General features: G+C 42.4%; 2 protein-coding genes across 2 annotated transcripts; both read left to right on the forward strand.

The window, feature by feature from the left end:
* Nucleotides 1-1,965: 1,965 nt before the first annotated feature.
* Nucleotides 1,966-4,431, forward strand: fam167b (family with sequence similarity 167 member B). The gene is made up of 2 exons (XM_030718714.1): nt 1,966-2,353; nt 2,810-4,431. Exons 1-2 carry the CDS (start codon nt 2,042-2,044, stop codon nt 3,071-3,073), a joined length of 576 nt encoding a protein of 191 aa, XP_030574574.1. The 5' UTR covers nt 1,966-2,041; the 3' UTR covers nt 3,074-4,431.
* Nucleotides 4,432-6,915: 2,484 nt separating this feature from the next.
* On the forward strand, nt 6,916-23,286 carry lck (LCK proto-oncogene, Src family tyrosine kinase). Its single transcript, XM_030718210.1, has 13 exons — nt 6,916-7,061; nt 8,669-8,781; nt 9,357-9,417; nt 10,247-10,337; nt 11,785-11,883; nt 12,036-12,139; nt 14,635-14,784; nt 14,876-15,028; nt 17,706-17,885; nt 19,765-19,841; nt 21,576-21,729; nt 21,871-22,002; nt 22,103-23,286. Exons 2-13 carry the CDS (start codon nt 8,674-8,676, stop codon nt 22,297-22,299), a joined length of 1,506 nt encoding a protein of 501 aa, XP_030574070.1. The 5' UTR covers nt 6,916-7,061; nt 8,669-8,673; the 3' UTR covers nt 22,300-23,286.
* Nucleotides 23,287-23,736: the final 450 nt, after the last annotated feature.

The following is a 23,736-nucleotide window of genomic DNA, read 5'->3' on the forward strand; positions in this document are numbered from 1 at the left end:
TTTCCTGAGACACAGAGTGAGATATGTCACTCATCTCTGGCAAAACTGCGCACTGTTGGAGGGGGCGACGCCACAGTGATGTGCCTGTAGCATGGTAAAGTACCACTAGATGGCGCAACAAGCAAGCATAAAAGAGCATAAATCACAACACGGCTGTCAAATACTAAGTTGGCTTCTGCAGTGATGCACCACAGTGTAAACAGTTGCAGCTGGTATCGGATCTAATTTTTTTTTCAGCTATTACTAGTTTAATTATATTTAGCAATTTGACTTTTTTTGAATTAAATATACTCACTCATAATAACCTAAATGTAACGAGAAAAAGAACCCTCTAAAATGTAATACAGCACAGTGTCACAATGCACCCAACTGTAGGCCACTGAAGCACCTGGAAAATATCATTTTAATACTTTACCTTTGTCTTTTCCAAGCCACTCATGCAGACACTTCCTCTGGGATTATAAGTCATATTTAACCCCCCAAATAAACCACAATAAAAACACCAACACAAGAAAACACATTTAAAAATAAATTAAAACAGAGTAAGACAGGCCTATAATAACCAGGGTGGATGCTGTATATGTTTATATCTATGGGTTAATGTATCCACTAACTTTTATACGCAGTCCTGTGAAGAACCAAGCACACCCCGTGACTCAGTAGCTTGTAGAAGCACCTTTAGCAGCATTAAGGAATCATCTCTCACATCATTGTGGAGGAAATTTCAGCCCTGTCTCCTTCACAGTGTTGCTTCAGTTCATTGAGGTTTGCAGCATGCATTTATGCACAGCTCTCTGAAGGTCCCACCACAGCATCCAGTCACGCTGAGGTCTGGACTCTGACTGGGCCACTGAGTCTTTTCTTTTTTAGATATTCTGCTGGAGATTTGCATGACATGACATGATTTCAGCTAAGCTTTATCTGCCAGACAGATGTGCTCACAGAGGAGTTTGTGGTTGAGTCAATGACTGCAAGGTGTTCAGACCCTGTGGCTGCAGAACAAGCCTAAGTCATCAGCCCTCCAACACCGTGCTGACAGAGAACATGAGAAGTCTCGTAGTTTGTTCAGATTGCAAACCTAGGCCCTGCTGCCACTCTTCCAAAGATTTAATATTAGTTCAGGCTTTTTCTAATTGTGCTGTCGTGAACTTTAATCTTTAACGTGCTGACTGAGGCCTGCGGAGTCTCAGATGGAGCTCTTGGGTTTCTCCGACCTTGTAGTGAATTTGTTGGCACGTCCTCTTCCTGTGAAGATTGTGGCATTGTGTTAACACACAACTGCAAACTGCCAAAGCTTATCCTTGTATAGAGGTGCTCACACTCAGTTAATTAAGTGCTGGCTGCTACTTAGCCCCTTAATTCCTCTGGAAAAAGTGACGCTGTGCTTAGTTTTTCTTGTGCAAACTTTCTTTTTCACGTGTGTGTGTGTGTGTGTGTGTTAGATATGTAAAGATTTACTCATACACCCACAAACAGCACAGGACAGGATGATGTTGCATCTTCGTACTTTACTCGAGTATTTCCATTTTGATTCTGCTGATGGAAATTTAATCTAATCTAATATGCGTGCAGTTAATCGCCCCACTTTTAGATCCAAAATACTTCAGAACGCAAAATAAGGCAAACCAAAACAGAAAAATGATATTTATACGTCAAATATTATCCAGGATGTGATGTCGAGGAAATAAATCCATATACGTGTGTGCGTTTCTCTGATGGGGTTCCCTCCTGTAATGTTAAAGTGTTTTCAATTTTTAACTATTTTTAATTCCTTAAATTTGTGGATGCCCGGTAGTTTGTATTGTGTTTTTTAATCAGTCTGACAATCAGAATTAGCTGTAAGGTCTCGGGGTGAAGTTTCAGGATATCTTATTCCCTCGCATGAAAAAAGCTTGGAAACGATCCAGCCTCCGTGTCCTGTGCGGGATGGGCGGCCACCGCTTGATTTCGCCCTATAAAGGAGGAGGTATGGACCTGTTGCGCTCCAGCTGCCGGCGCAGAAAACGAGCTGCTCAGCGTTTGTTAACGATCTGCTGCCTCGATGGACTTTAAAGAGTTTGGAGACGAGTCCTCCTCCTCCTCCGAGGGAGACACGGAGGACTTGGACAGCGTGAAAGCGCTCACGGAGAAGCTGAAGCTACAGACCCGCAGACCGTCCTATCTGGAGTGGCAGGAGCGCGTACAGAGCCGAGCGTGGACGGAGAGAAACTCAGCGGACGGTCCGGGACCCGGCGGACAGCAAGTCGTCTCCGTGCCGGCAATCTTGAGGAATGCGAGCTCAGAAGTGGTTGTCGGCGGCATCTGCGGCTTTGACACCATTGACGATGCTTTGGAGTATCTGAGAAAAGAGCTGGTGAGTTCCTCCAGGGCATTTTATTTTATGTTCCCCAAAGACGCATCAAACTCAGTGAAAAATTTAACCCTTTAATCAGTCAAATGAAAAATAAATTATAGCACAGACTCCTCGTTCATTCCTGAGAATCACAGATACATATCCATCTCCTACTTCACCTTTAAGACAGATATCCATCTCTTTAGGTGTCTGAGATATGCCTCACTTGACTGCTTGGCTTAACTCGAGAAAAAGCAGGGCTGATTTCATCAAGTCTAAACACACAGATTATGAAACAATATGATGCCTGTTTTCTCTCAGGCCGCAAACCATATATTCCCCATGATTTATACCCTTTGATGAGCAGATAGGCACCATCCAAATCCAAACTTCCTCGTATTTTCTGCTAAATCACTTAAGCTCACTTTCTTCTCAACCCCACTCCCCCAAATCGCCCCACCTCTGCTCTACCCTCAGAGGGAAATGCAAGTTCAAGACAACCGACTGGCCCGACAGCTGATCCGTCTGCGGGGGGAGATCCATCGGCTCAAAGTGGAGCAAGTGTGCCACCGTCACAAGGAGATGCTGGACGATGCCACGTACGAGCTGGAGGAGTGCGGAGAGGAGTCGGACTTGCTGTGTGATATCCCCATGAAGGCTGCCTTCGCTCTGTCCACCCCCCTAAAACATCTGGGCCTCACCAAGATGAACATCAACTCCAGACGCTTCTCACTGTGTTAAACCCTGCAGCTCTTACTCGTGCCAACCAGGATGCTCCGCCACCTTCTCTGTGTTTGTGTAGGTAATGCTGTAAAGGGTTATTTCCTCTTTGGGGGGTGCAGTGGGGCAAAAGTAAAGAGCAGCTGCCTGCAGCCATGACTGAAAATGAAAATGATGATTAGACTGATGCCTACCTTGGTATGGCATGCATGAGGAAGCTTCTGCATACAGACCTGCAGGGTCACACACCTTTATCAGCACACAGCTTCCTGCTGGATGAGGTCTGGACTGCTCTGCTGCTGACTCAGAGAATTAATGAAGACTAAGAGCTGGACTGAAATTAAAGAGTTTATTATTTTATACCAAAGTGATTTGGTAATGCAAATACACAGTTCACATTTGCCAACAAGTGTAAGAGGAGACTAGTGCCCTGTTCCTTAAAGGCGACTTATCATTGCTCGGGTTTTACTCTTGGACTCTGCAGGAGCGCAGCAGAGAGTTCAAACATGCTTATTTACCTTCTGCTGAGCTCACTTCATCCACTGCTGGAAACAAGACATTTCAGCTCCTTTCCCCTTCCTTTGAAACCACCTTTGTTCTGATTGGCTGCCCCTCTCAAAAAGAGGTGAGCTGATTTTGTTAAGGCTATCTGCTCTCATTGAGATCATTAGAAAAAAGTATAGCCTGCACTTGTGCATACAGCGTACCTGGAACAGGTATGATTTATATACACGGCAGAAAACAAGGGGAAGCATCATTAATGCTTACATCACATCATGCTGTCATCATGATTGGCTTCTGCACAGCAACATACTAACTGCTTTTTTAAAAATCTGGCTCACAGTTTCTGAAAAGAGTCCACTGTATTCCCTTTAAATATATATATTTTGGCCCTTTGAATAGCACATGTACTTTGGAATTGTGGAAGACTGATTCCCTGTAAAAGTTTGGGAACCACAGCTTTGCAGAAGCATGAAGGCAGCAGCTCTGGTCAGTAACACTTTGAAGTAAACAGAGTCCTTTTGTACAGCAGCTACAGGCCCTCACACTCCAGCATTTTTACACCTCTTCTTCACAAACCAAAAATATCTCTATAACCTCACCGCTGCAGTGACACAACCCAGGAGCCTGCGCCTGATGCTCTCTGTTTTCCACTACCAGCACTGATTTTAGGCTATATATGGCTGCTCTGTGACCAAGTGTACTTTATTTCCTTATTGATTTGTTTGTAGTTTCATTAAAAAAAAAAAGAAAAGAATGAATGAATTTAACTTTGTATTAAATGTGTAAAACTTCTATTAACTGTATTACTCTATGATGATTGTTAAATCACGCTGTAATATGAATGCAATGATTTAAATAAATATAAAAGAAAAACACCTTACAGTGCAAATTGCTGTTATCTTTTTCCTGCACATGAAAGCTAACTGCACCTCAGCCTGATCACAACGGGCTGCAGCTGAACAGCAGTGACTGAAGTCTGTCTCAGGAAACCACACAGTAAAGAAAATGAAAACATTCCCAGGCATCTTTCTGAGAACCAGTTTGAGCTGTGGAGCGATGATATTTAGTAAAAGCTTGAACTTTTTGGTTAAATATTATCTTATAGCCCTTCAAAGACCCGTTAAGACTTGGTTGAAGTTAGAATCAGGTGTGGGATCAGGTTATGATGAGGGCCTGACACTTAAATATGAAGATTTAACTTAATCTGCAAAGATTGCAAAGATAGCCAAACAAACATGATACATGATACATGGTTTACGTGGAATATTTGCTTTAACACATTGTAATAAGAAAGGAGTTCAGATGATCATCTGCACTTACCCGGATCCCCAGCAGCACACCTGCCAGGTTTGAAGCAGAGCGAATGAAATCACATGTAAAATGTTGATTACCGCACCATTCGTGTCTGTGCGACCGAGGGGAAAACGTCACCACATGCTTCTTCACATCCATCTCTATCATCCAACCTCAGCCCCAAAGCCACCCAGGCACAATGGTGTCTTCTTTCCTCCCAGGAGTCAGTCGTGACCCAGTGTGACACTAACATATGAATGGGGCCCTGGAGGGATGTGCAGAAGCAGACACAGCCAACCAAGACACCAAATATGCCTTGGCAGAGCGCGGTCACTCTGTTAAACGAGAGCACAACTAGGACTGTTGAAATGATCACAAAGTGGCATACTTCAGGAGTTGTATGATCTCATGTGTGTTGTGGGACCTCAATAGGGAGAGACATGGAAATGAGGATCATATGGAAACCACAGAGGATTAAGTACTGTAGCTTGAGGCCTTATTCTCGAGCGAATGCTTTCATAATAAAGAGCTGCAGACTTGTGTTTCTCAGGCTGCTCGATCTTTGGCCTGCAGATACTTTCCCGTGACCCTTTTTTCCCCCGTATCACTCCACACTCCATCAAATAAGCAGGAGCTGATATTACAGAGTAAATACAGAATAATAATCTAAGCAAGCTTACATGATGTACATGAGTAAGCATGAGAGCCAAAAGAAAAGAAAAGACGACACCTCATTTAGATTCATGAAAGAGGCCAGCACCTGCATCGAGTAGCAGGAGGTAGGAGGGCTGGAAAACTTTCTGATAGCATCTCAGTTTGATTGCGTAACAGAATGTGATTTCCAACCACATTTGGAAGTAGTGACAACTGTGGCAGAGAGGAAGAAAGGAATACCCTCAGGAGGCCCACACAGAGCTGATCTCCAAACATGGTGGGACCCTTTTTTTAAATTAGACTTCATCTCCAGCAGCAGATTACGTGAAGATGCACCTTCGTATTTAAGCTGCTTCTGTGACAAATATCACTCTCAAACTTTCAAAAACTGAGGCTCATTTCACACATCCTCCTAGATTTACACTCTGTACTTTAACGGAAAAAAAGCCTGAACTCAGGTGGTTTCATCGTGAGTGAGACAATCTATGCTGTGGCAGTCTTCTAAGCACATATTTCTGTGCACTTCCTGTAATGTTTGGACTGACTTCCTGCCGGTGCATGCTCTGTAGCAGCAGTTGTTCACCACAAGAGAAGAGATGCGGTCCACGGCTAGAGTCGTATGAAATGTAGAAGATGCGACAGCGCAGGCTCAGAGGGTGTTAACAGCCAGAGAGGCTTTTTATTTTAGGTCTTCTCTCAGGGCTGAATGTGACCACGATCGAGCGTCACAATAATGAATAAACTGCACTCTACTACATGTACTATATAGAGGAGGTGTGGTATTTGTGACTAGTTTTTTTTTTTTTTTTAATAAATAAGCTAAAAAACAAAACAAAAACAAAAAACAAAAAAAAACTTGAGACCAAAGGTTCATTTTATTGGCCACAGACAAAAATATCCCTGAACCGCACGTCTGAGTAAAAAGAAATCTTTGTAGTCCTCTTGACTGAACACCTGACGCTTAAAACCACCACAGGAAACACCACTGCCCCAAGTGCAGCAATGGTATCTTCTGAACACCTCTGGACCACCACCTCAGCTGCATGTGGAAGACCTTCTTTGCCTTAAAGGTCAGGGACTCGCATGTTAAATGCAAACAGCATGCAAATGTAACCTGGGGGCTGTCTCGCGGCCTACAAAGGCCCCTCCGTTTCTAAACTGTTTTGGAAAATTCACGTGTTGTTCCCCTCTTTGGGAAAGGCGCTGCCCTGACCCCTTTACCGTAGAGCCTGTAACGTTCCCCCCTGCTCACACACAGCTGCACAGTAAGCACCTGTTAAAAGCCTGCAGAGCAACCCTCAACCCTCAACGACAGGAAACTCTCTGGGTCGCTCTCCTTCAGAGTGCGCATGTGTGCGTGCAGGCACCACATCAGCACTCCTGTGATAGTGTTATAATAAGGGAAGCGGATGATGACATCTTCACACCCAGGCTCAAGTGCTGCTGCTCTTAAACAACTCTTTTAATGAATAGAAGTATTTAATTAAAAAGATCTCGATGGGGGCGCCTGAAATCTGACATCACCGGACGCTTGAGGAGACGTTTCATATCTCGAGAGGTGAGTTTCAGAGTTTCAGCCTCACTTTGAGATTCGGTTAAAGAAACAAATAACCCTGATTTAATATATAAAAATATCAACATCTGAACTCCTTTCATATTACAATGTGTTAAAGCAAATATTCCACATAAACCAGAGGCCTGTTTTAAAATTTAGACATTTGTGTGAAATTTATTGGATTTGAAATCTAACGTTCGGAGCTGAAGAACAGCAGCACGCAAAAATAAATTAAAAAAATAAATAATGTTCAGGCTGCTGAAATCTCTCTTATTGTGTTGACACAGAGCACAGTAACAAAGCGCGTTCAGTTACAGTTATGTTTTCTCCTCTGCTGATATAAATCAGCATTACAAGGAAGCCGTGACCACAAAAGAGCAATCCGATTTCTTGTAATTAAATACAAACGCTTTTCGTGAATCTAATTAATACATTTGTTTTTAAATGTTTTAATAGAAGAATATTTGTTACATAGGTTTGTCTGTGTGTGGGAAAGGATGCAGACACTGAGAAATATTAAAATGGTAAAAATGTAACAGTATGCTGTTATACTGCTGCTGCAGCAATTTAGATAAAAACTCAATCAAAGCTCTATTATACTCTAATACAGTTAATCTAATGTATCTAATATACTCTATATTCACTCTACTACAGTCTATTACTGTTACAAAAAGATGTTTTTCATGGTTTATTTCTACAAGCGTCGCTGACGATGAGTCAGACAGAAGTCTCATCCTCTCGGGTCATCGCATCACCTCCTGAAGGCTGAATATCTGGAGTCCCCTCACTGAAGCCGGACTGAAAACAATAACAACAGCTTGAGTTTGGAAAGGCCTTCAGATGCAGATGACAGAAAGCAGAGGGTAGTCCCTCGGTGGAAAATGCTGACTTGTGTTACCCTCTGAGTGTGTGCCAGTAAGTGTAGGAGTGCTGCTAATAAAATAAGAACTTCTTCCTGGCCCGCTGATCCCTTTGCGAGTCCTTTCTCGGGGTCTCAGGGCAGTGGAGGGCTGTGGCTGCCGGATGAGGCCTCTCCAGATTTTTCTCACGGCTTTGAACCTTCGGGACAGACGGCTGTGGCGATTGGCCCACTGACCCTGTTCCACGAATGGTCCGATGGGAGCCGGGCGAGCCTGAGAAAGCCGGTTCATGCAGAGCAGCAGTCTAAAACACAAAACAGAGCACGTGCAGACGCTGGATTATACAAGATTAACATTGGTACAGTGCTGCGAGGCCGGCTGAACATTGGGTTCAAACTTTGTCAGATCTGGGTGTGATTTAACTGATTTAGGTTAGCAGCGCTTTCACAGGTCTCAGAGCCTCATTTACCTCTAAGCCTCCATTTTGAGGCAAGGCCCTCAGTCACATCCGACTGAAGCAGGTTTTCGGCAGTAAAACATTTTCAGTGCACATAATTTTCTAATTCAGCCATAAAAGATTATTTTTATACTCTATTTTTTCCTGTATATTTTCTAAGAGAAGTTGACTCACATAATTTTAAATACATGCCTAAAATCTGGTTTTTGAACTGCCGCTTGTTGTTGATCTAAGGTGTTAATATTTTATGACCAGCACATTATGAAAAATAACCTCAAGTTTCCAACCTGCAGGAAAGATGGGCTGTAACTGCAGTTCGGATTATTCGGACAGCGACTGGATCGAGAACCTGGATGAAATCTGTGAACACTGCAACTGCCCCATACCCCCCCAGTCATGCAACCCCGTAAGTGCTCATCATGAACGTGTGGTGTGTGTGTGTATATAAGTGCGTGAACAAGCATCTGCCTGTGGTGGGAACTGCTTTTGATTTTTCTGAGTGGTGAGTGTGAATGACCACTCGGGGGTCAAACACCTAAGCCGTGAACCCACAGTGTGTTTGTGCAGTGTTGTAATAGGTTTCCTCATTCAGCTGGAGTTTCCTTTTGGTTGTGCAATTAAATGCGGGTGAAAGTGTCCTCCCAGTGTTGTTTGTTTCCTCTCTGCAGATTAGATTTCTCATTAGGCTGGAAATAGCAGAAATAAAGGAGAAAACCACATGTGTGTGTGTGTGTGTGTGTGTGTGTGTGTGTGTGTGTGTGTGTGTGTGTGTGTGTGTGTGTGTGTGTGTGTGTGTGTGTCAGAGATTTTACCTGGAAGGGAAAAAAAAACCAAACCGTTTCCGATCTACCATAAAGATGCACGGATCAGACTCAGGACTGCGCAGGGTTTTACGGCGGCGGCGATGTGCGAGGGCGCCTCGTTTTTCCACATGAATCTTACAAAGTATAAAAAAAGTCTAATCTTGTTTATTTCTCACAGTACACAGATCAGCTGATTCCGTATCCATCCCAGCATTCACCTCCTACATCACCTTTACCAGGTAACAGGAAACAGCAAGTGTATTTCTCTGTGTCTCTATCTGTGTGTGTGTGTGTGTGTGTATATGTGCATGTGTTACACATTACAATGAGAACAACATATGAGATACACAAGTATAGATAAGCATGTAATGTTTAAAAAATAATTTTTATTACTTCAGTGTGAGTAACTCTGCACTTTGTCCCGTCTCACAGTAAATCTTTCCATTTCATTGTTTGTTAACACCCATTTTTTCCATTTTCTGTTTCCGTGACGTTTCTCTGTCATTTTTGTGTAACCAGCCAAAGTGTGCATAAAATAACTGAGTTACTGCGACCACATCCACACTTTGTTTCTGGATCCTTTGGATAATATGGAATCTGGGTGATTATTAAACATAAAAACAATAAAGTAAATCGTGTAGTGACGCGTTTCTCATACAGGAAACAGCTTCCTGTTTTTATCTCTCGTGTTTCTGTTGTACGAGCTGGAATCGCTTTAGAAACGACACACAGCGAGTTCAGTAATCAAAGAAAACTCAGCAGTTTAATGAGCCTTCATCCTCCCCTGAATCCTTAATGCAGTCACCTGTAAATGTCAGAGAAATGTGGCTTTCCTGTACGCTGTGGGACCATCGCCATCGCCAAAGCCGGCTCTCACTCACAGGTGATCGGCGGCTTAGCGTACAGCATAGCTGAGAATTAGCACTATATGGTAGAACTGTAAAATTTAAAAGAATTTATATAAATAAATATAAGAGACACAAGCTTTTTATTGTGTTTCTATGATTGTAAGTGTAAGTAAAATTGTATCTCAAATAATTAAAACTAAAATCTATTTTTTTCTTGCAGACAACTTTGTGATGGCCATTTACAGCTACGAACCCACTCATGACGGTGACCTCGGCTTCGAGAAAGGAGACAAACTCAAGATCCTCAACAAGTAATCTGCTTTATCATTATCCGCTCACCCCATAAAAACTGAAACACCATAACTCCGGGGTGCTGTAAATAAAAATCATTTAACTGATAACCGTACAAAGACGAGCCAAACTGAGAGACTTGCTCTTTCACATAAATATGCTCAATTTGATGCCAGCAGCATGTTTACCGCTGTGCACTGAGCTCTTTCCTGAAAACTTGTGTATATGGTTCAACATTAACCAGTGCAGCCTCGAGCCATTACCAGTCTGGCTTTTGAACCATGCGTTATAATAACTCGAAACCTTAGTGTCAGATTGGTTGGACCACAGGACTGTTTTCAGCTGTACCTCAGTCCATTTCAAATGAACTGCATCAACAGATGGCTGCGGCATTTCTTGGTCATGAGTGGGTATTTTAGTTATACTGATAATTTGGCCTCAGCATCAGAAAGACTGAGCATCTCTGCGACGCCTGTTTTATACCCGATCATGTTACTGACTAACAGATCTGGCTTCTTGCTCTGCAGTTGCTATTTTAGTGTCAACTTTTCCAGTCTAACTGCTCTTTTTATTTTTTGAATGTTCTGTTGACATCAAATTCAAAATGAGCACATTTACAGTCTTTGTACAGTTTTCAGTTAAATGTTGGAATTTAATTATTTACAAATGATTTAAATGTTTTTATTCACTGTTACACATTTACAAATATTTCTTTTGAACGTGGTTCTGTTGGACTTGCATGTCTGTAAAGACTCGCCAGGTATTTATAATGTCACCGGTTTATTTTCTGATGGGAGATGATGTGAATATATGATCTCACCCTACACTTCCTGTCGCTCTCTGCTGTCCACAGCTGAATGAAAAAACTCATAAGATCATGTATGGAGAAAAAAACTGAAGGGGAATAATTTATTTGGTATCCAGCAAACTGAAAGAGAAAAGTTGGACCACGATATGAATCATAAACACCAGTGAGCTCGCTCAGCTTTAAGTTTCACACTTTTTTATGTGAAAATGAAAGCTAATATATCAAAATAAAAAACTGGTGTTCCACGTACACACATAATAATGCAGTGAGACAGAATTTACCAACTGATTAATAAAAAATATATGTTTCTGATATAGAAAGGTTTCCTTCCTCAAGCTGTTATAAGTTCCTGGCACCACTCCTGACTAACATTGTTTTAAAAATATAATAATTATTGATGAAGGCTATTGGTCTGATCAGTTTAAAGACATGCAAAGATGCATTTACGCAGAATAAAAGGCTGCAGTGAGAATCCTTCTTTCCTCTGCAGCGTTTTCTGCTTATACACAACATCAGACCTTCCTCTGCCTGCTGCCATTTCATTCACGTCTTAGAGAACAGTGGGGCCTTCTCAGGGCAAACCGAGCCTGCTTTCTGGAGCTGTGTGACATGTATCACAGCTACGATATCTAACTGTTGCTGTCTCTTCTGACATCCAGGGATGATCCAGAATGGTATTTGGCAGAGTCTCTCACCACGGGCCAGCAGGGCTACATCCCCTACAACTTTGTTGCAATGTCCACGGTGGAGACCGAACCGTACGTCATACAGGAAACACGCCGACACGCCTCTCAAAGCCATGTCACTCAACTTTAACACCATCTCATATACATACAATGCATGACATGTCCCTGAGGGAAGGGAAGTGGTTAGCTCAAAGTGTGAAGCACTTGGTGTGTTTGCGCTGCAGGTGGTTCTTCAAGAACATTTCGAGAAATGAAGCCATGAGGCTGCTCCTCGCTCCTGGGAATACGCAGGGTTCCTTCCTGATTCGAGAGAGTGAGACTGCCAAAGGTAAAACGCTCTGACATCGGCCGGTCTTTCTAAAGATGGTTTCTCAGCGGTCTGTTTTCCTTCATGTTTAAATGACCTTAAACACCTCACGACACATTTTAAACCGTTTAAAACCCTAAATGGAACAAATGAGATCACACTCAATATGACTTGTTTCCTCTGTATCAATCAGTCTTGTTATTACAAGCATTTCCCATAATCCCACTCCCTGTTTCCCAACTTGCCTCATCAATTTGGTTTCAGTTTTGCTTTCCTGCTTTTTTGCATTAATTTCAAACTGCACAGCTGTTGAATGCTATCCCACCTGAAGTGTGCCATGAATCATTATCTTAACCACTGACACACATTTCTATGCGCCAATCTTCACTCTGATGTTCTAACATCGGTACATTAACCTTGTAATTGTTGAAGTAATCAAACGTGCCCACATAGTGTGAGTACCACATGTATCTACCTCTGAGTCATAATACACCAGAGCACAGTGTGACTCACAGTTTGCAAGAAAACTGCTGTTTCTGCACATTGTGGTAAAAATGACCATAAATCCGTTGATCAATCTTTATTTATCCCAGACTCATAGTCCACAGAAACAAATAAAAAATAAACCTAAAGCAGCTTCTCACAAAGAGACAACTGTACCAGTGTCTCCACAATGAAGACTGTGGTGCCAAACCCTATATCCATTACAGAGGGCCAAAACCTGCCCAAAAATCATCATCAAGCGTTTTTCATTGCCAGGTTAATAAAGTGATGGTTGCATCTACCTGACATACTTTTAATGGCGGTAAATTTTCCAAACTGTAACAGGATTAAAAACTGCAGGCTGTGCATAAAAGATGAGCTTTGTCCACTGGTTTGCACGCTGCTGCTTTGAAGCTTCAAGTTTGTTATCATGAGCTTCACTATGGTGGATTTCTATGACCAAAAGTGACGATATTTGGACCAGATGGTGAAATGCTACCATGGACCTTTATCTGAGTGTTAGCCTGTGAGCATACCCTCGACTAAAGTGTGCAAAATGGACTTAATGCTTTACTCAGCGTGACTGAACCCCGAAACTGACCAGGAAACGGTTTAGAGGCCAGACCCGAGTCTTCACAGACTTCTGTGGGACCGGTGTTGTGCCAAAAAGTGATCCTCTGCCCAAAAGTGATTTTCGGTATCTGCCAAAAAATGATCGCCTGTATTTAAGTGACTGTAAATGACTTGTTGACCTGTAATCTGTGAAACATGTGTCATACATATCTCTCATGAATGATATCAGGTCATTTTGAGTGAGAAGCAGCATTTCTGTCACAAGGTAGAAGCTGCACTCAGTTTTTGGCAAAGTGACTTTTATATATTTGTTTTTTATCAAGGTAAAAACTGTCACTGACATTAAAAATGTTTTTTAAACAGAAATCTGTCTAAGAAGGCTGCAGAAATTGCAACAAATATAACATCACAGATCTATAAAGATATTTTATAAATGGCCAAAAAGCACTGGATTGATTATAGTGTAGGTAAAATAACACAGACTCCTAAAGATTGTTGAAAAACTGGTTATTTCTTCATTTTATATATAAGCCCTTCTTAAATCAGGTTGACTGCACTCTATTTACCAATATAAGCAAAGACATTGCACATAAAAGCACACAGAAACATCGGAATCACTTTTTGGCAGAACACCAGAAGTCTTTTTGCAACTACCTGATAACCATTAAAAAAATACAGACTCAGGAGCTGCATCCATCTTTAATATGGGTCTGCATGCATCTGGTTTCCAAGATGCACGCAGATACGCACACAGTGTGTTAACATTAGCGTTAGCATATAAATATGAGAATAGTACGGATTCACTCACCAAAGGTTGAAGACGTGGATTTCAGGTGACACCTCGCAGACAGCTCCGAGCATCATCCAGCTGTCAGCGGAGCCCCTGATGCTGCCTCACCAAAGCCTCTGCTTCATTTGTCAGCCCCACAGGTTGCAACTCTGTGACACCATTATACTTCCTGTTTAAAGCATTCTGGGAAACAAACATTTTTATGTTCCCCGATAACAATCATTGTTTCTGCATGGGAGTAGCTGATGCATTTGCCTCAGTTTTATCTGAGGTCAAGGACTTTGGATCCCCCACAGCACAGCTTTCATGAAGTGGGAAATTATCTGTGGAGAACAAAAGCAGGCTGTCATTTTATTTCTCCTGTCAAGGCCATTTTAACATTAAAGCTTCAAGTGGCCAATCAAGGAGCCACAGTTTAGGGCACTTTGATCTTGGCATTACTTTTAGCCCTGAGGTTGCCCCTTTGCCTGATAATACTTCTTATCTACATCATGGGAAAAGTAAAAATGTTCAACTTAAAAGTACAAAAATATATGAATATCAACGTTTCCATGACTATTCCTTTTCATCACAGCAGATTATGTATTTGTCTGCTGGAAAGCCTGCAGTGTCTGACTGTGATTAAGATGCTTGAGGTGAAATCAGCATGGTTCTGACGTTCCTGTTCCAGGATCATACTCCTTATCAGTGAGGGATTTGGACCATAACACAGGCGAAGGAGTGAAGCACTACAGGATCCGCAACATGGACAACGGTGGCTTCTACATCACAGCGAAGATTTCTTTTAACTCTCTGAAGGAGCTCGTCCAGCATCACTCACGTGCGTGCAGCCTCTTAATTATCAGTTATCAATGATTACTGTGTAGTCTTCTTTTGAATAATTTTATGCTCGTCCTTTCTTTGTCATCCAGGTGAAGCAGACGGGCTGTGCACAAAGCTGGTGAAGCCGTGTCAGTCGAGGGCACCGCAGAAGCCCTGGTGGCAGGATGAGTGGGAGATTCCTCGCGAGTCCCTGAAACTGGAGCGCAGGCTCGGAGCTGGACAGTTTGGAGAAGTCTGGATGGGTCAGTGCATTTCCACTTCCACGACTCTGAAACTTCTGCAGAGTTTTGCAGAAAAAGATCATGTGTACAAAGCCCAGTTGCTCAATCTGGTTGTGGGCCTGACTGTGTGCCTGCCAGAAAGTTTTAGCCAGGGTTTTTCTGCAGTGTATGCAGAAGCGTTTCCTCAGTGCAGTCTTAATTGTAGGCTTGTTTGAGCTGGTTAACTGAAGAATGATGGGAGGTATTAACCTTGTTACACAACATCATTCAAACAACATAAATCTGGCTTTCCTGTGAGCTCATGTCTCCTAACAATATGCCCACAAATGCCTATTGTGCTTGTGAAGCATTAAGGTAAACAAGACACAAGATGTTTTGATCATCGAGGTATCAGTTGAACTAATCTGCACCACAGACCCATTATTATTCAATTGTAGGGGTAACTTTCTCTCTGTCCCCCATCAGCACCATTTAACATCCCAAACAAACCGCTCTTTAAGAGCTAAACTTTGCCAACCATGGAACTGCTCTCACAGCCACTTTGTATTTACAGTATTGGCTTGCATGTAGCCAGAGCTTTGTTTGTTTCTTCATCCTCATCCAAACATTGGTTCAGTGACATACTTGAATAATGGGAGTGACTGTCACAGGCTATGAACTGTGTATTCACATTCACATGAAAATATGTAACTACCCTCTCAAACCAGATTTCCATAATAGATAAACGGAGCAGAGCGATGCTTTAAATAGTAAACAGAATTTGCCCACAGTATGGCTGCACTTCATGCTTGATGTGAAGTGTTCAGTGCTTCATGTGACTGAAAGCGAAACTGTTCGGTTGTGGCTTTGATTGGCCTCACCAGAGCTGGAATGAGATCCTGTTTGCATGAAAGTTTTTTTTTTTGAAAACTGTCACTCATTCGGGACACGCTGAATCGCTCCACCTGTGTCGAAAGCACTGTGTTTAGAGATGTGATTATCCGGGCATATTCTCAGGAGCCTGAAAAAAAGGGAGACTAGACTTCTTTAAGTTTTTGAAGACGTCTCAAAAGGTGGAGAGTCCTGGGTATTTAAACCTGAGTGGGGGTTACTGACCCACACATAATCATGTGCATCATCAGATGAGCCAAGATGTGAAAAAAGGTGTGCGTCATTACCACCAGGGGTTTTGGGTAAAACCACTGTGTGAGACCTTGTTCCACCCTATCATGTGACCTGCTGAGGTCACTTGAAGTAAGGTGTGAGTGGGGGCGCCTGGGAAGGGAGCTCAGGACGGTGTTGTAGGTGACTGAAAGCTGGTGTCATCAGCCACCACCTCTGCACGTACTCGACAGAGTGCCCTTTATCCTTTAGGTGCAGGAGTGCAGCTGAGTCCTGTCCTGGCTCGTCTGTGCTGTGCGTTTGTGGTTTCTCTGATGCAGCGGTCCCAGCACTCCTCACTGCACAGCATGCACTGTGTGGCTTAGCTTTTGTCCACGGGATGAACCAGCTGTCAGCCACACACAATGCAGTCCTGAGCTCCCTTCCCAAGTGCCTCAAACCCCACTCACACTTTGTTTCAGGTGGCCTCAGTAGGCCACATGATAGGGTGGGGCAAGGTCTCACAGTGGTTTCACCTGAAACTGCTGGTAGTGATGACCCACGCCTTTTTTTTTTTCACACCTTGGCTCACGTGATGACGCACATGAACAATAGAGGGTCAGTGCCAACCTCCCCTCCCCCCTGGGGTTTAAATACCTGGGAGTCTGGGCTCAGTAATTCTCATGTACAGAACAATGTTAGCCGTAGTAGTGGCATGGCTCTGTGGGGGGCATTGTTTGTTAGTCAGTCCAATCTGATAATCTAATATTTGACTATTTGAATATCATTAAATGTTTGCAAAGACAGTTAAAGCTGAGGCCGGCTTAATTTGACATTTTTGGATTTCCAATAGTTCTGCACTTCTTCGAGATATGATATCAATCAATCTTTATTACAGACGAAGAAAAAACTAGCAAGAAAATCACATAAAATGTTATAAAGTACAAATAGGAAGTAAAAATAAGGCATAAAGATCATTTTCCTACAAAAAAACAGCTGCATCAAAATGTCTTCGAACTGGTGATGTGTGGTAATAAATCTTGTACTTGTTTGATCCACAATAATTTTATTTTGAGAAGCACTGAGCCTGCAAACATATTTATACATCAATACAGCTTTAAATGTTCTGACTCCAGCAACTACAACCATTTCACCTGCATTGAACCATCTCAGGCATCACGTTTAATTATCCACGGCCCCACGGTCATGACTCTGGTTCATGGACTCTTATTTCTCCCAAATGTTTCAAAAATCTTTCTCCTAATCCTGTGAAATTTCTCACTCCAGGTGACCTGGCTGACGTTTTTCAAGTGTGCTCAGTCATGGCCACGCACTTGCAAAAGTAATGATGCAGTATTTAATGTTATTTAATAAATATTAACCATAGAGGCAAATGTGGAGCAAAGCCTCGATTTTAGCGTCTCACTGAGATTGTTGGCAGGTGGCATTCATAGCCTGTGCCGGTGCATTGCACAGATATCTGACTCGTGAACATGGTAAATACATCAGCAGGTAATCATTGTTGCTGTAAGCTTGCAACAGTGTGCAAGTACACAGAGCCACTAGCATGGAGTATTGTGTTTAACCCAGTCATATCTACATATTTGCATGTTTTCAGGTGTCTACAATAATGACAGGAAAGTGGCAATCAAGAATCTGAAAATGGGCACAATGTCAGTGGAAGCCTTCTTGGCAGAGGCCAACATGATGAAGAACCTGCAGCATCCTCGCCTCGTCCGCCTCTTCGCTGTGGTCACCCAGGAGCCAATCTACATTGTCACAGAGTACATGGAAAACGGTGGGTAGAAACACAGCGTGTGCCACAGCCGGCAGGATTTCACTGATCAGTCAATAATGCACCCACAGGGAGTTCCAGATATCACCGGAAGCATCAGAAATCGTGACTCCATAATATTTCCAAGTAAATTAAAAAGATATTAGTTTGTAGTCAACTCCTTTCTGTTCAATTAAGTCATCTAAAATATGTCCGAGCCTGTCTGAAATCATCATCGCCTTAATCTCCTGCTGTGATAGGGCGAGCTCTGCGCCTGCAGCAAAGACAAAAAATAAAAACCTCTTTCATAAGTCGTTGTGCTGTTATAGACGTTCAGGATTAAACATGTTGATCTGCTATCAGACTCTGGGTGAAAGCACATGCTTGAACAAAAGACCGGCAGCTTAACGCGTTTCTCCTTTTTCATGAGTCATAATGTCATCATGCGTCTGCTCCACCCCAGTGAGCCTGCTGAATTAGTGGAGTAGGTTTCTGATCCACAGCTGCCCCTCTGTTTGTTTGATTGATGTACGATAAGAGAGCCGTCCACCTGTGATTTTTACACGAGCGAAGCCACTTGAGGAAACCTGAATAAGGCGCTACAGTAACTCAGGAGCCTTTCCCCTCAGCGCATGAAGAGGCCACGCTTCTGATAGGCTATTTTCAGCTTCTCCTCGCGGCCCTCGCTGCTGTGTGCTGAAATGTTTCAAAGCAAACATGAACTTTCACTTCTTTCCTGGGCCCCCCCTCCAGACAGGTTACTGGTGTTTACACATCAGGAGGAAGTCTCTCCGGGTCGGTCTGAGACGGAGGGTGTTAAATTAGGAGCGGATGAATCACTGTGTTATTGCTCACAGAGACCCCTGATGGTGCCTGGCTCTCTTCCAGGGACACATTTACACAAGTGTCGGCACATTGCACCGCGCGGCAGTAAACAAACACACTGCAGCCCTTTGAATAACAGTTTGCTCAGCATCTCGCCGCTGGCTCTTCCTCTTTTTCCCCTGTCCTCTTACATAACATATGTGAACCACAAATCATGGCGGCAGTGGCAGTACACTCAATAAAGGTTTATTGCTCACAAGTTTGGCTCTCACGTGAAAGCGATCCTGTATCTTTCTCATTTGAACCTCAGAAATCACTTAGAGGAATAATCACAAAATGAGATGCCGTCACAAACACAACAGCAGCCTTGCAGCCGGTTTGAATGGCGTGCCTTTGTACAGTCTTCTGTGAGCAGCTCTGGTTCTATGTGAGGCCGTCTCTTTGTCTGGGATCCACGTGTGAACGGGACACAATTGTTGCTTCTGTTGTGAAAAGAAATGATGGCTCTGGAGCTCCCATCTTTTCAGTTTCTCTCTGTTTTTATATTATCAGAGACAACAAAGATGGAAAATAACAGGCGTGCCATCCCAGCTTGCCTTTGTGACCTCGACAAAGAGCGTTACTCTGATCCTCCGATTTTAAAAAGGTGTCTTCCGGACTTAAACAGAGGAATAACTGCCTCTTCTTTCCTGGCACAGTCATTCCTCTGAAAGCATTTCCTTTGGTTTGACTTGGTTGGGTGGTGTACCGAGGTATTGTTCTCTGCTAATCAAAGTCAGCACAAAGTCAGCTATCAGAAACTTGACTGATGTTCTCTGTACTTCCTCACAGTGTTATGTTCACTGATTTGAGCTGCTATTCTGGTCCGGCTCACTTTATTTATGGCTGTGGGGAATCGAGAGGGCTTTTTTCAATAAAGGAAAATGTAATTAGTCTTGTGGGCACTGCATGGTTTTTCCAATTCCTTTTAAAATTCATTGTTGCCCAAGTTTCTGTGCACAACAGTCAGTAATGTGGATGTGCCTTTATTGTGCCTGTGATTCTTTCTGAGTGCCTGAAAACTGTGTTTTTCTTACAGGTAGCCTGGTGGATTACCTGAAAACAACCGAGGGCAGCGGTTTGCCCATGAACGTCCTGATAGAGATGTCAGCTCAGGCAAGATATTTATTTTCACTGTGAACTCACCACTAGCCTCTCTACACTTCATTTATGAGATTCACTTTCATGTAGTTTTTCACTTCCTATTATTCTAGCACAAGGCCGACTGCTGAGACTCAGACTAATCTGCTGAAAATACCAGGCCTGTGTGTGTGTGTGTGTGTGTGTGTGTGTGTGTGTGTGTGTGTGTGTGTGTGTGTGTGTGCAGATGTGAAGCCATGTTGGTGAATGCAGGTCTAGACACTTTGGCACATATAAAACTGTAATACTACAGAGGCCTATTATCTCCGGGGACAAGGGGACAATTATACAAACAAGCTTTTTTTTTTTATCGCACATTTTCTCAGCTGAGTCTGCACAAAGACGCAAACTGTGCTGAAATAACAAACTGGGGGTGTGATGACAGAACCTGAAACTTAAAAAAAAAGTTGACTTTTTGATTCTGTGTTAACAAAAATGTCACCTTTAAATAAGGTGACTGAATTTATTTGACTCACTTTTTCCTTTTTTGGTAAGTTAAGTATGGGCTTTGACACAGCAGTGAAAGTGTTATAATAAGCTCAGGCTGAGAATGAAAAAGTGTAGTTGAATTTTGTCTTTCTTAATGCAAAGCTAAGCTAAACCAGCTAAATGCTGACTTCACATGAGCCTCAGCTGCAGGGCCGGTTTCCCAAACTCATCAAACTTTTTCTGTCAGTTTAAGCGTACATTACTATTTGTACCCACTGCTTCTTGGAAATTTAACCTGTCAGTAAAAGAAGCTAAACGTGTTGTGGGTTTGGGAATGGAAAACAAACCCACAGGAAGGCAGGCTGAAGCTTCAAAGTCTAACCCGACAAAAGAGTCTTGATGTGCGGGAGGCAGATTCTACAGCGCCTCAGAGCTCGCTGCAGAGGGCTGGAGTTTATGCACATTTTTCTCAGAATGAAAGCTTTCGACTGCACTGATAGAGTTTGTGGTAACTCTTACCACCGTGCAATGGACCATAAAGACAAATGTGATTTATTATCTTGGTCTTCCCTCAGTGTTGGAAACTTTAACCCACAACCCTGCCTTATGTTTAAATCAAAGTTCATGCATGCAGTTAGAGGAATTACAGATTTGAGTATTTTTAGAGTGCAGAGCACATATATAAATGTGTTCTTAAGAAGTTTAAAATATTTTAGATTATATATTTCATGCCAAAATCAAATGAATGAAACATGTTACAGAGAGGCAGAGGTGGCAGGACTCCCCAGGCCAGTGCTGCCTATGTGACACATTCTCATACCTGAGATATGCATCACTGCTTTAGAAACACTTGATAATTACATAAATGAATTGGTGACATGGTGGATTCTGACGAAAACCTCAGCTTTTTTTTTCCCAAGACCAATTTCCCATTTGGTGTGCTATCAGACTTCCTATGAGGTCCGTGTATTTGGAAATGAGCTGTGTTCTACTTAAATGAATCACAAACTGTCGCAGTGATAATCTCTCAGACTGTGGGAAGGTAGAGGCAGCTTTCTGTTTCAGGAAGTAGAGCTGGTGTTGTGCACCTGGGTGGAGTACAGCGGTAAAAGGGCAGAAAGAACTGACCCGGGGAGGTGCTCAGCTCCCTTCTAGGAAATCGGATGGTTCATGTGTCTAACACAGAGTGCTAAAATACACACAGGACGTCTACTGCCATTTATTTTGTGCTTGAACACACACACAATGATGGCTTGTTTTATCATGTGCTGCCCCCTGCAGGTGGCTGATGGCATGGCCTTTATTGAGCAGAAAAATTACATCCATCGAGACCTGCGAGCTGCCAATATTCTGGTCTCTCATGAGCTCATCTGCAAGGTAGCTGACTTTGGACTCGCAAGACTCATCGAGGACAATGAATACACAGCCAGAGAGGGTAACAGCAGCTTCACCTACATCACAGCATCGCTTCAGCCCTATTTCTGAACCTTTTATCAGGCTAGATGGTGTTTCCCATCTCTTGTCTGCCTTACTTCCACCTGGTCTTTTTTAATTAAACGTTCTCCCTTGTATCTAGGTGCAAAGTTCCCCATTAAATGGACCGCCCCAGAAGCTATTAACTACGGAACCTTCTCCATAAAATCTGATGTGTGGTCATTTGGGATCCTGCTCACAGAAATAGTGACATATGGACGCATTCCTTACCCGGGTAAATAATCATATTCACTTTACTTATTCTAGGCTATCACCAAATATTTTATAGCACCAAATTAGTTAGAACTGCTTAAAACACTTTACCTGTTTTTCAGGTATGTCCAACCCAGAGGTAATTCAGAACCTGGAGCGGAGCTACAGAATGCCGAAGCCAGACAACTGCCCCGATGCTCTTTATAGCATCATGTGTCACTGCTGGAAGGAGAACCCAGAGGAGAGACCGACGTTTGAGTACCTGAGGAATGTCCTGGAAGATTTCGCCACGTCCACAGAGAGGCAGTACCAGGAATAGCTATGGTGGAGTGTAAAGGCACAGACATATACAATAAATCTATTCAAACTAAGGCTCAGCCTGTGAAAGTGGATGCTGCATTTGATTTTTTTTTTCTTCTTTTGAAGAATGCATGCCTTTCTACTGACAGGGATATAACTGATATTTTCCAAGTTTCTGCATCAAATATATTCTGAAGTGACCTCTTAGATATGATACTATCAACATGAATGGAGAACAGCTGGATCAGAGCCGGCAGCAGCGGGGAGAGAGCTGCTCGAATGACCTGGGACTGACTGATGTAACTGAATAAGTAGCTGCCCTCCTGGTGCTCTTTATGAACGTGTAAATACCGTCCACTGCTTCAGCTGTGTTTTACCTCTGCTGTTTAATAAATGTTTTTTTTTAAAGTGTTTTAATTTCAGTAAAGAAAAAGTGCTTTATGGATCTTTGTTGTCATATTACATGTACATGATGTTTCTCATAAGTGATGCTGCAGTACGTCACCCTAAAATTATGAGAGCCGTCACAAACTGCAGCTTTCCGGAGCTGATCGAGTACTGTAAGCTTCCAGGGTACTTTACACCAAGGAGGTTTTTGTTAGTGTTGCATGTGTGCGTGTGCCATTCTGTCTGTAAACACGATAGATGGAAAAGTTTGGAGCGAATTCTGATAAAACTTTGTAGGAGTGCAGAGCGGGGTCATGTTCACGATCCATTAATAATGATATATAGAGCTTTTTCAAACTAGGTTTCTTACTGCCATTGTTTGCATTGACAAATGATATATAGGGATATATCGCATTATAGTTTGCATCCAAATATCATGTCACATTTGACCTCTGACCTCACTTTTACATTTCATATGTTTTGTATTGTCAAGAAAAAGAGAATGAGCTGCCAGGTTAGTTTGAAATATGCTGTAGATTAATATTATATAATAAGCTCAAGTTATTCGTGTCCAGTTATTTACAAATAAATACAAACACATATTATCATGACCTGCTCCTGCATAATGTTTGTGTAAGTAAACATCTGTCCTGCTGCCCTGATCTGATTTTTATTGCGCTGCAAACTTATTAAAGTACTTTTAAAAAGAACAAAGAAAATAAAATGAATATATACAACATACAATATTATAATCCCTTAGCGGGAAATACTGGCCAGACTGAGCTGCCCTGGTGGAGGTCTGCACTCTCAGGGTGCTTCTTCTTTTCAGGTTAGCTCAGTTCATTTTTTCCAAAGCTGGTTTTGACTCAGTCAGTTTAGTTTTTGTGTAAAAATATCTACTCTTAGTTTAGTTTAAAATAGTTAAGGCCTAAATTGTAGCTCAGGTTTTTTTTTTTTTATAATAAAATTGGGAGACATTTCCTATATATTTTTCTAAGTACTGCAGTATTGTTTGAGCTTTTTTTTTTTTCTAAATAAATAAAAAATTCAAACTCAGTTTTAGCTTTAC

This window comes from Archocentrus centrarchus, chromosome 22, assembly GCF_007364275.1.
Source record: "Archocentrus centrarchus isolate MPI-CPG fArcCen1 chromosome 22, fArcCen1, whole genome shotgun sequence".
Taxonomy (NCBI): domain Eukaryota; kingdom Metazoa; phylum Chordata; class Actinopteri; order Cichliformes; family Cichlidae; genus Archocentrus; species Archocentrus centrarchus.